The sequence below is a fragment of the Seriola aureovittata genome, chromosome 20, assembly GCF_021018895.1.
Source record: "Seriola aureovittata isolate HTS-2021-v1 ecotype China chromosome 20, ASM2101889v1, whole genome shotgun sequence".
Taxonomy (NCBI): domain Eukaryota; kingdom Metazoa; phylum Chordata; class Actinopteri; order Carangiformes; family Carangidae; genus Seriola; species Seriola aureovittata.
Window position 1 is genome coordinate 1,558,593 of NC_079383.1, and position 14,216 is coordinate 1,572,808.

Below are 14,216 nucleotides of genomic sequence, written 5' to 3' on the forward strand. Positions count from 1 at the left end.
TGGTCAATTTGTAGCAGAGCTGGTTGCTGAAATCACTCTCCCTTTTTCTTTGTGTTTGTCTCCTCTGCTGCATCCTGCCTTTCTCCCTCTCTCCTCATTCTGTCGTTCTCTCTGGAAATCTGACGGAGCAGAACTCAAATTTACAGTGTTCATTAAAGTTGTGGGTTAGTAGATGCGGTTTGAATATAAGGAGTTTAAATTCAAGCTATCTGAACTTTGAATTGAACAGAACGACTCAGATGAACAGATGGTTGATCTCCAGCTCTGTCAGAAGTCAGTGAGACGCCTTCACCTCGCGGTGGTACTTAAACAATATATACGTGATCAAAGGGAGTGGGAGGAGCTTCACTCTGCTGAGACTAAGGAGTGTGTGATCAGTCAAAGCAGTTTATTCATTCAGTCACACTCCATGTACACAGCACTCTACTCCTGCAGGTCCTCACTGCTGCTTGGTCGTCATGCCGACTCCTATCTCACCTGTAAAGAGGAGGAGGTGATAATAATAATAATTTGTAGTGTCCTTGTAAAACTGTAAAACTATAACAGATAAAAGACTCTGCCAGACCTGAGTATCTGTACAGGGGGACAGACTAACGAAGTACATTTACTTGAGTACTGTACTTAAGTACACTTTTCCAGTAACTGTACTTAACTTGAATATTATTCTTTTAGGAAACTTCTGACTTTTACTCCACGACACTTAAAAGACAAATGTTGAACTTGTGACTCCACTACTTTTCTATGAAGGACTCTTACTTTGAAGCAGCTATTAGCCAGAGGAATAAATTTTATTTTATTTTGAAAATGTGATAGACCACACACTGTGTTCATCACAGGAGAAAAACCAGTGACACTGTAAAGATGAGTCAGAAGGCTCATCAGCTTCAGTAAATGTGGGACAATACAACGATGAGTTGACATAAAAAAAGTACTTTTGAATACTTCAGTATTTTTAAGTACTCCAGAGCTTTAACGGAAGTAAAACTTTGAACAACTTTCACTTGTATTGGAGTCGTGACCAGGAGGATCTGCTCTGGTTAGCGGTACATCGCTCCACCTCAGCATCACTGTGTAGAAGTGTTGTGACGTCCACACACGAGGAGGTGGGAGCAGTTTGTTGACAGCACACTGAGCCAAGTCACTTACTGGAACCCGGGGCTGGATCGTGGTTTGGAGCTCTGCTGCCAGCCAGTGTCCCCTGTCCGTGTGTGTGTGTGTGTGTGTGTGTGTGTGTGTGTGTGTGTGTGTGTGTGTTGATGTTCAGCTGTGAGCTGTCTTGGAGCTCTGCATGTACACATGCGGCACCGAGCTTCATCCCTCAAACAGTCAGTCAGTGTTTGGAGGGAAACTACGACTGTTTGATCAGATGTCACTGGATCTTTCTCCAGGATCGTCTCAGTCTGGAACAACCAGAGACTCAAGCAAATTTCTCACACGTCAATATTCATACAGAGTCACCACGTTACATTCAGGAACCGTGGGAAAACCTGTATGCATGTAATGGGATAGTTAAAGTCTCAGCTCACACGTGAAGATCATAGTGAAAACAAGCCGACGGTTCAGGATGTCAAATCGTAGATTGAACAGATACAAGAAGTCGTTCATTCATCTTCCATCAAGATATTAGATAATAACAAGTCGGGTTAAAATAGCTGCTATATCCGGGTTATTATGAAACCACTGTGGTTTTTACTCTGATGTTTATATCTGGTTTTATTAGAGGAACTATTCTCTTCCATCAGAATTTATTATTATACCTGGTTTCATTCTGGTTTTTATCCCCCAGTTGATCTCAGGCTGGTTTTGAACAGGTTTATATGTGTGAATTATGTCCTTGTTGTTGTGTTATGTGATTTGAGACAGGTGTCCTCTGCAGAACAATATGTGATAATAATGTGTTTTTGTTGGATGTCGTACCAAACAATCCTCAGAATACTGTTTGCAGGCCGGAGCGTCTCTGTAGCACCATGATGCTTCAGTTATGGTCTGTTATTAAAAACAAGTTTATTATCATGAACTAAAACTAACAAAATGATGGAAAAACATTTTTGTTAACTGAAATAAAAATAAAATCGAGGCTTTATTAAAAATAAAAAACGATAACTAACTGAAACTAACCAAAATAAACTAAAATTATAGAGGAAATGTCTTTAGTTTTATTTGTTGCCTGTAGTGTTTTGGGTGGATCTAATACATCAGATACTTTCTGTAGAAACTTTGTCGGACAGTGACGACATGCAGCAGCTTGTGAGTCAACTTACAGAAAAAAACACTTTTAAATCAGCGTGTTTGTGAGAAATGTGAAGTTAGCTGCTGTTTCCTCTTCAACTCCTGCTTGCAAATCTCTGAGAAACCTCAACATTCAATGTGGAACAAGTTTACGTTTCACGTTCATGTTTCCCAGAGGACGAACCGTCCGTGATCTGATCTCTAACGCGACCTCTGAACTGACGGTGTGTCTCTCTGCAGATCCCGCCTGCTGCCACCATGCTGCCGAGTTTTCATCTTGTAAAGAAGCTTGTGACCAGGTAGGAACACACACACACACACACACACACACACACACACACACACACACACAGCCCATTATAGTCGGTGCATGAATAGAGGTTTTTGAAGGGGACTAGTGTAAAGTTTTTTTGTCTCTCGGCTCTTTGAAGTGCAGAATAAAAGTTCTGCCTCACTCTGCTGCAGCTGGGAGCAGGTGACTCTCTCTCTCTCTCTCTCTCTCTCTCTCTCTCTCTCTCTCTCTCTCCCTCCCTCTCCCTCTCTCTCCCTCTCTCTCTCTCTCCCTCCCTCTCCCTCCCTCTCTCTCCCTCTCTCTCCCTCTCTCTCCTTCCCTCTCTCTCCCTCCCTCTCTCTCCCTCTCTCGCTCTCTCTCTCTGTCTATCTCTCTCCTTCTCTCTCTCTCTCTCTCCCTCTCTCTCTCTCTCTCTCTCTCTCGTGTCCTTCTTTTGGACATAAAGAAGACGTGAAAGAAGCTTTTCTCTGCGAGCAACAAACAGGCAGAGTTCAAACCTTATTCCTGGTTTTGAAGTGGGAAGAGGGGGGGGGGGGGGGTTTTGTGATGGGGCGGGGGCATTGAAGAGGGAGGTTGTGCTCTTGTTGGTTGACATCATCATCATTGCTAGCCAAAGAAAGACAGACATTCACTGACAGACGGAGGGATGGGAGGGACGTGTCCAAAGAAAGACAGACATTCACTGACAGATGGAGGGATGGGAGGGACGTGTCCAAAGAAAGAAAGTGTGAAAGGAAAAGAGAGTTATAAAGAGGAGGAGGAGAAGGAAAGATAACGGCCTGTTAGAGGAGTAATGGCCTGTAAACTGGCTTCAGAGGTTGTGGTTAAGGGCTCGAGTGTGGGTGGGTGTGGTCTGGTGTCGGGGTGGGGGGGGGGGGTAATCAGGAGGACAGTTTTAGCTCTAACGGCCTTGTGCCTGGTTACACCCAGAAAACCAGCCGTTCCTCAGGGGCTCAGGTGGATATTCAGAGAACAATAAAGAACAATAAGAGAACCTTTACTTTTCTTTATTTAGATAAATGAATGAATCAGAGTGAAGGTCACGATGCGGCTCTGAGCTGCTCCCATACGTTTTATATGAAGTTGAACATCACTGATTCTGGGTCCAGGGCTTGAAATGAGTATTATAATTACTGCTACTGCTCCTAGTATTATAGTAGCAGTAGTAGTGGTATTATTATTATAGAGTTTTTAATACGCTATAATAAGTCAGTTTCATCAAAGAAACTCTGGACTCTATTTTAACGGGGTAAAGCTCATGGGGCATTTAGTCAGGTTAACCATTTAGCACAGTTCAGAAGGGTTGAACTGGTGTGGGCGTGACCTGCATTAACTGCATTAATCCTGTGAAGATCCTCTGGTAGATGGTGCTACAGAGAACCCACCAGTTCTCTATAGTTCATCGTCCTGACCGACGAACCTTCAGACATGGAGAAAGCATCAGTGGATTCGACTGTTTTTGACTTTTGTTGGAAGGAAAACTTGCTGACTGTCAGGAATCCTTCGCCGTGCTGAAGCATTTTTCTCCTGCAGTGTTGAAAGGGCCCGGCGCTGGAGAAAGAGCCCGTCAGTCTGCCAGCAGCACTTATTCACCTCTCAGACAGACAGACAGAGTCTTACAAATGACCCACTTGGCTCGTTGCTTTTTCAGAGTTGGTCTTTTGTTGCGTTGCTGAGATTTCGTCTTTGATTATCTGCCAGCGAATCACTGTCGCTTGGCTTGGTGTTGTGTTTTCCTGTCAGTTCAGCGGGGGTGTGAGGACGTATGGAGAAGCAGCAGAAGAAGTTAACTGTCAATCTGCGTTGCATTCCTCTGATTTAGTTTGCTCCAACAAAGAACAGTGCAAGAACACTTGATTACAACCACATCACGAGCACCTGCAGCCTCCAGGAGAGGAGACTCCAATGGTTTGAGCTTGAGACATGCTGTTTTCTCACATTGAAATACAGAATCAGAGCTTTCCATCAAGCCTCCGTTGGTCCGTGTGAGTCACTGACTTCGATCGATAAACTAATATGAAATGTTCGAGAGAGAGATGCTTATTGTTTGCCTGGCGCATTGCTGCTCTGCACTCTCTGTGTTTATCTGTTGATTCTCATCCGCCATCTTTGCTAGTGACGTCTAGAGCAGTGATGAAGGAGGTGGCGAGCAGCATAGACCACACAGCTTCTCACGCCGGAAGTGCATTTCTCTCCTGTGGTCAACTCATGAATTTATAACGTATAACTCTTTGTGTGTGATGGGGTCGTCGCTTCTCTTGTGACATGCCATGAACAGTTTGATCAGAGTGAGCGATGGCGGCTCCACACCTATTGTTTCGATTTACGTCTCTGAAACTTTCCTATTGGCTCCAGTGGGTGCTGTCACAGCCAATCAGAGTGAGGAGAAGGTGTTCTGAGTTTATTGAAGACCAGTCAGATATTTAGTGCTTTGGAGCTGATTTATAATCAATATTGCTCCAAAGAATGATCAGAACTCAAACTTCAATCACCTGTAGAACAACCCAAACAAATATGTGCAACTTTCTGTGTTGAAATGTTCTTTTGTTACCATGGTTAATTAGTTATAACAGTGGTTTTATATATGAAATAAATCAAACTTTAGGGTCTCTTTTCTTTTATGTGCCACTGTCCCATATTACAGTGTCCAGACGTCTTGATCCAGTGACATGATATAATGAGCTGAGGTCGTGCTGATTCTGGATTTGTGTGGCTCTTTTAGGGAAAACACAAAGGTATGAAACAACAGAAGAGTCCTAATGTGGTTCTGTATGAGCTCAGACTGCTGACTGTGTTGATCAGCTGCTTCACTACACTACGTCCCTTTGTTTAAAACACGTCCTCTCCCCTTCAACTGTCCCGTGCCTTCACCAGATAATCCTCGCTCACTGGATGCAGCTCATCAGGCGTCTCTGGGTGTATGGAGTCGCTGTAACGTCCAGTAGCTGCAGGAGAAAAGAGATGATCCAGAATCGGAGCGAGTCCTCCGTCAGTCTGAGCGTGTGAAGCTGTAAATCTCACTCACTCGGTTTAATGACTTCACACTTCAGCCAGAGACTGTTGGCCGTGGCTTCGTTCTCCCAGGCTCTCGCCCTGAATGTGTGTGTGTACGTGCGTGTGCGTGTGTGTGTGTGTGTTGTTGATGCATATCTTTGAGAAGTGTTGGGAGTGACTACATTATCCAACACTTTCCCATGGCCTCAACACATTCCTCTGAGCTGGAAAACAACAGCACAAGACTGAAGGTGCAACGAGCTCGTTTTTATCGTCTCATGGATCAAAGTGAAAATGATCTGCTGCGTCTGCTGATGCTGATCAGTAATAGTGACTCAATAATACAGTTTAGAAGTGGGAGGGGTTCTGGAGGTGTTTTTGTCTTTGTCTCATAAAATTCAAACACACACACACACACACACAGTACATGGATTTAAGATGCGTTCATATGAACTCTGTTCTGCTCCTGTCCTGCAGCTCGCCACTATAAAGAGTGAGTCTCGTCTGAAGCATCTCCTCCAGAGGTTACCCAGTTACTGTCCAGAGTCCATGGTGAGTTCACTGTCCCTTCTCCAGTGTAATCAGAGTGTAATCATCATGGATGTGCTGAATGTTTAAGGGGTTAACTCAAGGGTCCTTGTTTTCTCTCTCAGGCTGCAGCACTGTTTCTTATTTTGCTGTTGAATATGTTTTGGTTTGTTGGTCGGACAAACTGGAAATAAAAGACAAATAAGACAAAGCAACTTATTAATCCAAATCTGTAATAATCAATGAAAATACCTCTGTCATGTGAAAGCACATGTGGTCAGATCAGGCTGGTAACTCGCTGTCTGAAGCTGGTTTCTGGTGTTGAACGTGGACAGGACGTTAAGGTGATGAGGGAACATCTGCTTTATTCTCCTTGTTTACAGTCATGAGAGCTGAGTCATTAGTTGTGTGGGAGTGAAATGTTGAAATTCCTTGAATGGCTGAATGAAAATGTGTCATCCACTGCAGCATGGTGTAAAACCTATAGCCCCACCCAACACACACGCACACACACACACACACACACACACACACACACCACCCCTGCGATAACATCATATATCTCTATCTTTGGACTGTTTTAAGATATTAGATTTAGTCAAACGTGCTGTAATCAGTGTTAAGACTAAATTAGCATCAACTCTCTCATTAGATTTATACGGGAAGTGGGTCGGTGGTCACTGGTTAAACCACACACACACACACACACACACACACACACACACAAACACACACACACACACTCAGCCCTTCCTCCCACCATAGCTAATTACAAAGCATAGAGGCTGGTTTGGGGCTCGTCTATTAGAACCACACCAGTAATTAGACGCAGCCTTAAATGTTTTCTATCATGTGAACATTTGTCCTGCTCTTATAGAACTAAACACTGTAAGAAACGCACAGATATGTACAGTACACACAGTGTATGCAAATAAAGTTTAACTGTCACAAAATCTTCCTGCTTACACTGAAGGACAGAACCGTTTATATTTCATCTCAGAAAACATCTGAATTTAACTGTAGTCAACTTTTAACTTATTAACATGCTGTAGTTGTATCTGGTCATGGATTTCAGTTGAATCATGACTTCTTCAAAACACTTAGACAAAAATCTAAAGTGAAAATAAAGTTTATAATGAAGGTAAAAATCTAAAAACCGTAAAAGACAACAAAAGAAAAAGCATTAAATTGAACATGAGTTATTAAACATACCAGAAGCTTCAATTAGAAAATAAATAAAAACCAGGCTAGTGACAGACCCACAGGACTACAGGATACCGTGCGCTAGTTCAAGTCTTCCTCGAGGTTTGGATGGAGTCATGCTGATCTCTGCTTTCATCCACCCGCTCTGCTGCGACTCTTTTACTACGTTTTCATTTAAAACATTTTCAAACAAGAACGACCTCCGTCCAGACGAACACACACATACCTGAGCAAATCACCTTCACTGAGCATGTGCGAACCGGTGTAAACAGGAAGTAGATTGTCTCCTCTGCAGTTGATTAGTTGCAAAAAATACTATGAACAAGGAAAAACAAAGACAGCTGCAAAGTTAAAATACAGTGTTTATCTCCTCAACAGCTGCTAGCAAAGACAACAAGGTCAGTAACACTGTCATTCATCATCATGTCGTATTCACCACTGATAGTCCAGGCTGATGAGAGCCAATCAGGAGAGGCCGTGGGTGTGACATCATCCTTTACAAAGGTCTCAGTTTCTGTCTGTCTAGACTACAATACAACCCCAGAGTTTTCAAAATAAGACACAACCCCAGAGTTTCTAAAACACTGTTCTAAAACGGCGACGTGGTGTGGACGGGCGGAGGAAACGTAGCTAAAGAGATGAGTTTTAAAATGAAAACGTAGCAGTGTGGACGTAGCATTTACTTTGCACATGGGTAAAGAGCCGTTTGAAACCTGAACGTCTTGTTACCAAGAATTCGGCGTTCTCCAGGAGAACTCCGGGTCTCTTGAACTCCCTGCCTCGATTTACAGGTTTCTCGTTTGCAGACATTTAAAAAGTGATCTTCCTCTGGGGAGCTGACTGTAACTCGGTTACTTCAGTGCGTGCCGCTCAGTCTTTGTCTGGCCGTCCGCTGACTCCCTCTGTCCTCCTCCTCACTGATAAGACGTTCCTCCCGAACTCATCCTTCCTGTTGTAAGAGATGGTGTAACAGCCCACACACCAGTATCTTAATGCTGTCGTCACCCAATCGAGCAATGTCCATCCTCTGAGGAAGATCATTAGATGAAGTTGAAAGCTCCAGTGAAAGCTTTTGATGAGTTGAACTGTAAAGTGTCAGGTGCTGGTCATATTTGTATTTAGTCCTTTTTTCTTTTATTGGAAGATCCAGCTTACTATGAAACATGCAGAGTATACAGTATGTTCACATATACTGTATGTTTGATATTTACTCACAGTATTTTTCTTTGTTTTCCGCCCTGACAAGAACCAAACTGTAAAAGGAAACGGTGTTTAATTGGTCGCATGTGGAGCCTTTGAATTCTGAAATCATATCAGCCTCAAACAAAAAGGAAACTAAATAAATAACTGAGTAAAGATGTGTATCAGATGTACAAACAAAGGCCCCGGCTCTGAGGATAGACTGGAAGGATTTCTGCTTGGACTCGTCTAAACTGCACCATTATTCCTCCTGGCAGGTTCTCTGCCTTATTGGCTCCTGCTTCAACACAAATCATGTTAATGCTTCATGTAAAGACGCTGTTACTTCTCAGTCCGCCTCATAAATGATGCTGACGCCCGCTGACGGGAACCTTTGTTCCCCAGCCAAGAGACTGGAGGGGAGCGTTAACAGTGACGTGCTACGTTTACAGGACTGACCGTCCTGTCGAAGCGTAACAGCACGGACGGTTTATGTCTGTCCCTGACGTCGTCCCTCTGTCCCTTTAGGCAGAGAGACACACAGACGTGTTGGTGATGATGAATCCCATAACTTCTCACCACAAAACCGAAGGGAGTTTCAGAGGATTTATATGTTTCCATGTTTGTCAACACCATTCTGATCCAAGGAATGTCGTGTTTGTCCTCAGTGAAACTTCTCACCGCTTCCTCCAGCGTTTCTCATCTCCTCGTCCCTTCAGTCAGTCGTTTGGTGCTTTCTCCTGCTGACAGATGCTTTTCCAAGCCGAGGAATTACTGGACAATTAGTCCGCCACTAAACCGCCTCATCACAGAGCGGAAAATGATTTGCCTCTATCCCTGACTGTGACCATAGATCTGTATATTAGACATTTTAATTACATAAACATTTCATATGGTGAAGTACTAATGTGAAACTTACCCAACAAAGCTGAAGCCATGTACCACCACCACGAGGAAGCCAGAGCCCACAGTCATGGATGTGCACACACCCGTGCTTTCAGTCATACAGTTGCAACGGATAATATTAATTATCACGATATTTCTTGCCATCAGAGTTAAATCAAAGGGAACTGGACTTGTGGCAGAACAAGTGGACGATTGAAAACTGTCACAGATCAAAGTGAAGTTGTACCATCAAAGGTAAACCAAAGGTTGTTTTAGAAAAAAGTATTAAACCATAAAAATTGTGTATTAAAAAGCCACTGCCGTCTGGAAGGAATCCAGGAAACCATGGAACTGACTTTTATTCTGTAGTTTAGTTCCTGTTTTATTTCCTCTGGGTCACAGGCCCTGAAACCTTTTGGTTGAAGGTAAACTAAAGATATACTGTCTATACGTAAACAGTTAGGGTGTATAAGTATAAGCGCAGTATACCAGCAACCCAAACACGTCCTGGAAGAACACATCTTATTTTCTATCTTAAGTAGTCCACTAACAGTGTACTTAAATATACTGTGGTTGTTCTTGGTAAGGACGGGGGGACCGGCAGATTCCTTTGCACAATGCTAATTGTTTGGCTCCATGACATCAGGACTGGACTGTGACTGCAGTTGATCCAACATGCTGCACATCTGGATGTTTGTTTAACCTGTTTCCTATGGTGAACCCTCAACCTGTCACCCAGTGAGAAGGTGCAGAGATGGAGGATGCTGTGTGTGACCAACAGCTGATTACAACTGTTGGTCAAACAAACCCTGAGCTATTTATCAAAAAGGGAGATGTGCACATGATGACGCAACTGTGTGCTGCCGTGTTTCAAATACGGAGAGCAGCCAGATGTAGTTACAGATGTTTGTGGATGTACATGACGGTGCACAGACCGTCACCAGGACCGTGCAGTGCAGCTAACTGACTGAACCTGCTGCTCTGTTGTTGTATCGAACTATTAACAATAATGAATGTCACCTCCTGTGTCTCTTCTTCTCTGTGTCAAAAACAGTTCTGTGTTTCAGGAAAGAAATGAGCTTCATGTGGTACGGGGCAGTTTCGAGCTTGATTACTTATCTGTGTATTTTACTGTATGTGCCCTTTATGTGGGGACCAATAAAGTTTCTTGAATTGAATTGAATTACCAGAAGCCAGCAATAGTGGCTGCCACTTCCTTGTCCAACCAGACTTCCTCCTCTTTGACCCCTTTGACCAAACTTGTCCCAGTACCCACCCAGATGTTTGGCGGGAAACCCAAATCAAGCCCTCCTACCTCAGACCTAATCACCACCATAAACTGGACCTGGTCTCAGCGGAAACTGGCTTTTATGAACAGCATCAGCTCTTAGTGGCGTCTGATGGACAGACTCCGGCAGACGGGTCGACTGGAGTCTGAACTTTCTTTCCACATTAAAAATGCCACTTTAAACAGACCCACTGTAATAATGTACACCTTACTCAACTGAGATTTAAATTGGGACTTCATCACCAAGACTTTGAGTGAGTCTAGTAAACAGTAGAAAGACTAGGAACGTTACCTTCCTGAATGTGGTGAATAGTAACTGAGGAGAAATCATGTTGTGTCACATGCACAAGTTCAGAGTTATGTGCTTATAAATGGAAACATGTTGATATTTGTCCTTAACCTTTTCCTCTCCTTTGTCTTTCAGAATGAACTGTGGATGTGCATCAACTCTACACTTCCAGGTAAGGAGGAATACTAATGTTGAAACCAAAAGGTGGAAGGTTTTTTAAAATTTCTTTTGAATTTGGCAGCTGTTAGGAAGCGTCATAAAAGATCAGCTTCAGCATTTTTACATGAACAATGAGAGGCGTTGGTCGTAGAGACGAACCCACAGAGACATGAGCTCACCAGCTCTGCGCTTCGTTCCAGCTCCACTGAACGATTCTGGGGCCAGTGGCACTGAACACCTTAAGTCTGCTGCTCAAGTCAAACTCTTGTTGTGATTTTCATACTCTTCATTTTTCATTAGAAACTCAGACAAGTTGAGGGTCAGATACAATCAGAGGAAACTTTGCAGGAAACCTTAAGACTTAAGGGTCTTTTGTGCAACAAAATCTTAAGTTGGACTTCAGTTGAAATCTTAACTTAAGGTGTTTTGTGCAGCTGGCCCAGTCCTTTCTGAGCTGTTTTGGTTTAAGAGCCCGAAACATTTTCATTCAGTGCAGATAAACTCTCAGTCCACGACCTGCTCAGCAGTATGGTGAACATGGTGGAGCATTGAGGAGGTGGTGCAGACTGAACGCAACAGAGAGGGAATACTGGGCCGAGATTCATCAGGTCACCAGAAACACGTCTCTGGGTTAAAGCAGCTCTCGTTTCTCTAACATATTAACTTGTCAACTTTAGGTTCAGACAGACAAACACTTGTTTTTATTCTCAAACGTATTCCAGCATTAAAACTTTGGTGAGGCTGTTGCTGTAAACGTGATAGAAGATTCTGCGTGGAGACGCACTTCAAACCTTTGAAGGTTTTTCCAACGCATTCTGACCGAGTGCTCGTCATATTTATGTGACTGACCCGAATGGACGTACAATAAATCAAAGGAAAACACCTTGACTCCGAGAATGACATGAAACACGACGTTCCACCCGAGCTGTATCTACTGTGTGTATCTGGTTGCATGAGAAGAAACAGTAACAAGTTAAAGCTGTGAGGGGAGCTGACCCTGACCAGAGCTCAGCAGAGCTGAAAGCAGCCTGCCGCCTCAAAGGCCCGAGTCCTGCCGCCTGAGCTTGGAACAAATCTACCTGTCAGAGGCCTAATAGCCTCCAGATTGGGAGGTATTGTTATTCTTACCTTTTTGTAGCCGCTAACCACCGACGTCCAGACGGCCGCAGGAGTCTGGGAGAGATTGAACCTGTTAAGGAAAAGGCCTCTCAGACTGAGATATCATCGATCCTCTGATGTTCTCTGCATTCCTGCAGCTTTGAGGGTGTAACCGCTTCTCAACACACCAGCTTCAATTAATGCTCCCTTCATTTCACCCAATGGAATCTGTTTGAACTCTAAATATAACACGTCTAACGGTCGGGGAGTATCGGTACAAAGTCTGCAGTTTGGTGCAGTTCAGTTTTGGGGTTGTGTTTGTTTTTGTCACAACAGAGAAAAGAAAAGCAGAGAAGACATCAGATCAATACATTAATACCAGTGTCTACCTGGCATTTGGTTAGTAAGAAAATAAGGGTTTGGGTTAGGGTCGTTTTTTAATGTTTAATATTTTGCTTTATAGTCAGAATACAAAGTTACAAAAGGAGAAACAAACACAGTACTTTTTTCATGACAACAGTAGACACAGTGCAAGGTAGTGTTTCTTTGAAAAGAACAAAGTTATATTTATATATTACAGAAAAGGGGAAACAGAATACACAGCATGGTGCTTTACATTGGACTCAACACATTCATATATCAGCAATACTTCATTGTTGGTATGAAAACAGCTGATAAATACAAACCATCGGACCAGCAGTTTAACTTTCTGACCGGCAGTTCAGTAGGTTTTCAACAACCCCTCCAAAACAAATAAGACTCTTTAATACGTCGACTGAGAATACAAGTAACCCTTTAGGAAATGACTTACTAACAGGAAGCAGAGAAAAAAAAGTCAATATTTTTGTGTCCAACTGCAGGTTTTCATTTGAAATCACTGTGGCTGCTCGCTGGTTTGTTCACTACACTGAAGACCGGAAAGCAAAGATGAAGAAGGAGTAATAAAGATAAAATATTCAAACACGGAACATGTATTGTGAATAAAACCACAAATGAAAAGTAAGATATTAAAAATCACATAAAAATGAAGACAAAGTCATAAAGATAAAATGACGAAATGCCAAAAGAGCGCAGATGTTTGGAAGAGAATAAAACCAAAGATAAAAGTAGAAATAAAATAAATAAAAGTAGGATATTAAAACTGTCCAGAAAATAACTACTAGTAAAACAGCTTAAAATATATAAATAAACAGAAAGATAAATACATCTAATTCAATTAAAAGCCAGACTAAAAAGGGACGATTTTAGCTGACGACTCAGATATCAAGTGTAGAAGCTAAACTCCGTAAAATAAATCCACATCACACATGGCTGATTCTGTGGCGTTGGATTTGTCTCCAGGAGTATCCAGGAAGTCAGACGGCTGGGTGGGGCTGGGCTGCTGCGAGCTGGCCATCTCAGCCGAGTGTCGCAGGGAATGCAGACAGGTGAGAGACTGTCCTGCTTTGTTTGTGAGAACGACAGAACCACCTCTGCCGTCTTTACCTGCTTTGATCTCACTTCTTCTCTCTTATAGGCCTCGTCCAAAAATGACATAACAAAAGTTTGCAAGAAAATCACAGAGGTAAGTGCGAGAGTCTCTGTCAGTTTCAGTTACAGTTCCTGTCAACTGTATTTAACATCTGTCACTCTTTAAAAAGTGAATGTATAGACCCAAGTTGTCTTCTTCTTATATAACCAGATAAAAACCAATAACCAGATATATCACCAGCACTATTCCTAATACCTGCACGTCTACTACACCTTTTACTGCTGCTGCTTTATCTGGAAAATAACTGCTGAAAACAACATACATTGGAAAAATAATAATAAGACTGGTGAAGGAGAAATCCACCATTCTTCTATAAGATAACTTTTGAAATGTTAATCTTGATGAAGAGATGGAGCAGGGATTCCTGAGTGGGGGTGGGAACCAAAGTCGGTCCCAAGACGGTTAAAGGAATGAGAAAGATAAAACACACACACACACACACACACACACACATATTTCTGCTGCACAAAATTATGTTGATATCGTCTCTGTGAGCAACACAAATAAACAGCTGTATCTCTGTTCTTCTCCTGAACACTGA

General features: G+C 42.8%; 1 protein-coding gene and 1 long non-coding RNA gene across 2 annotated transcripts in view; one reads left to right on the forward strand and one right to left on the reverse strand.

The window, feature by feature from the left end:
- Nucleotides 1–14,216, forward strand: part of reck (reversion-inducing-cysteine-rich protein with kazal motifs) — a 67,248-nt gene that overhangs the window by 19,252 nt on the left and 33,780 nt on the right. Inside the window, exons 2-6 of the mRNA XM_056364733.1 lie at nt 2,470–2,528; nt 5,993–6,067; nt 11,023–11,059; nt 13,486–13,571; nt 13,661–13,708. Coding sequence (XP_056220708.1) covers nt 2,470–2,528; nt 5,993–6,067; nt 11,023–11,059; nt 13,486–13,571; nt 13,661–13,708 — 305 coding nt within the window. The remainder of the gene's footprint in view (nt 1–2,469; nt 2,529–5,992; nt 6,068–11,022; nt 11,060–13,485; nt 13,572–13,660; nt 13,709–14,216) is intronic.
- LOC130161438 (uncharacterized) lies at nt 6,077–12,336 on the reverse strand. The gene is made up of 3 exons (XR_008826151.1): nt 12,175–12,336; nt 7,473–7,561; nt 6,077–6,227 (listed from the first exon to the last, which is right to left on the reverse strand). It is a non-coding gene; the product is annotated as an uncharacterized LOC130161438 (long non-coding RNA).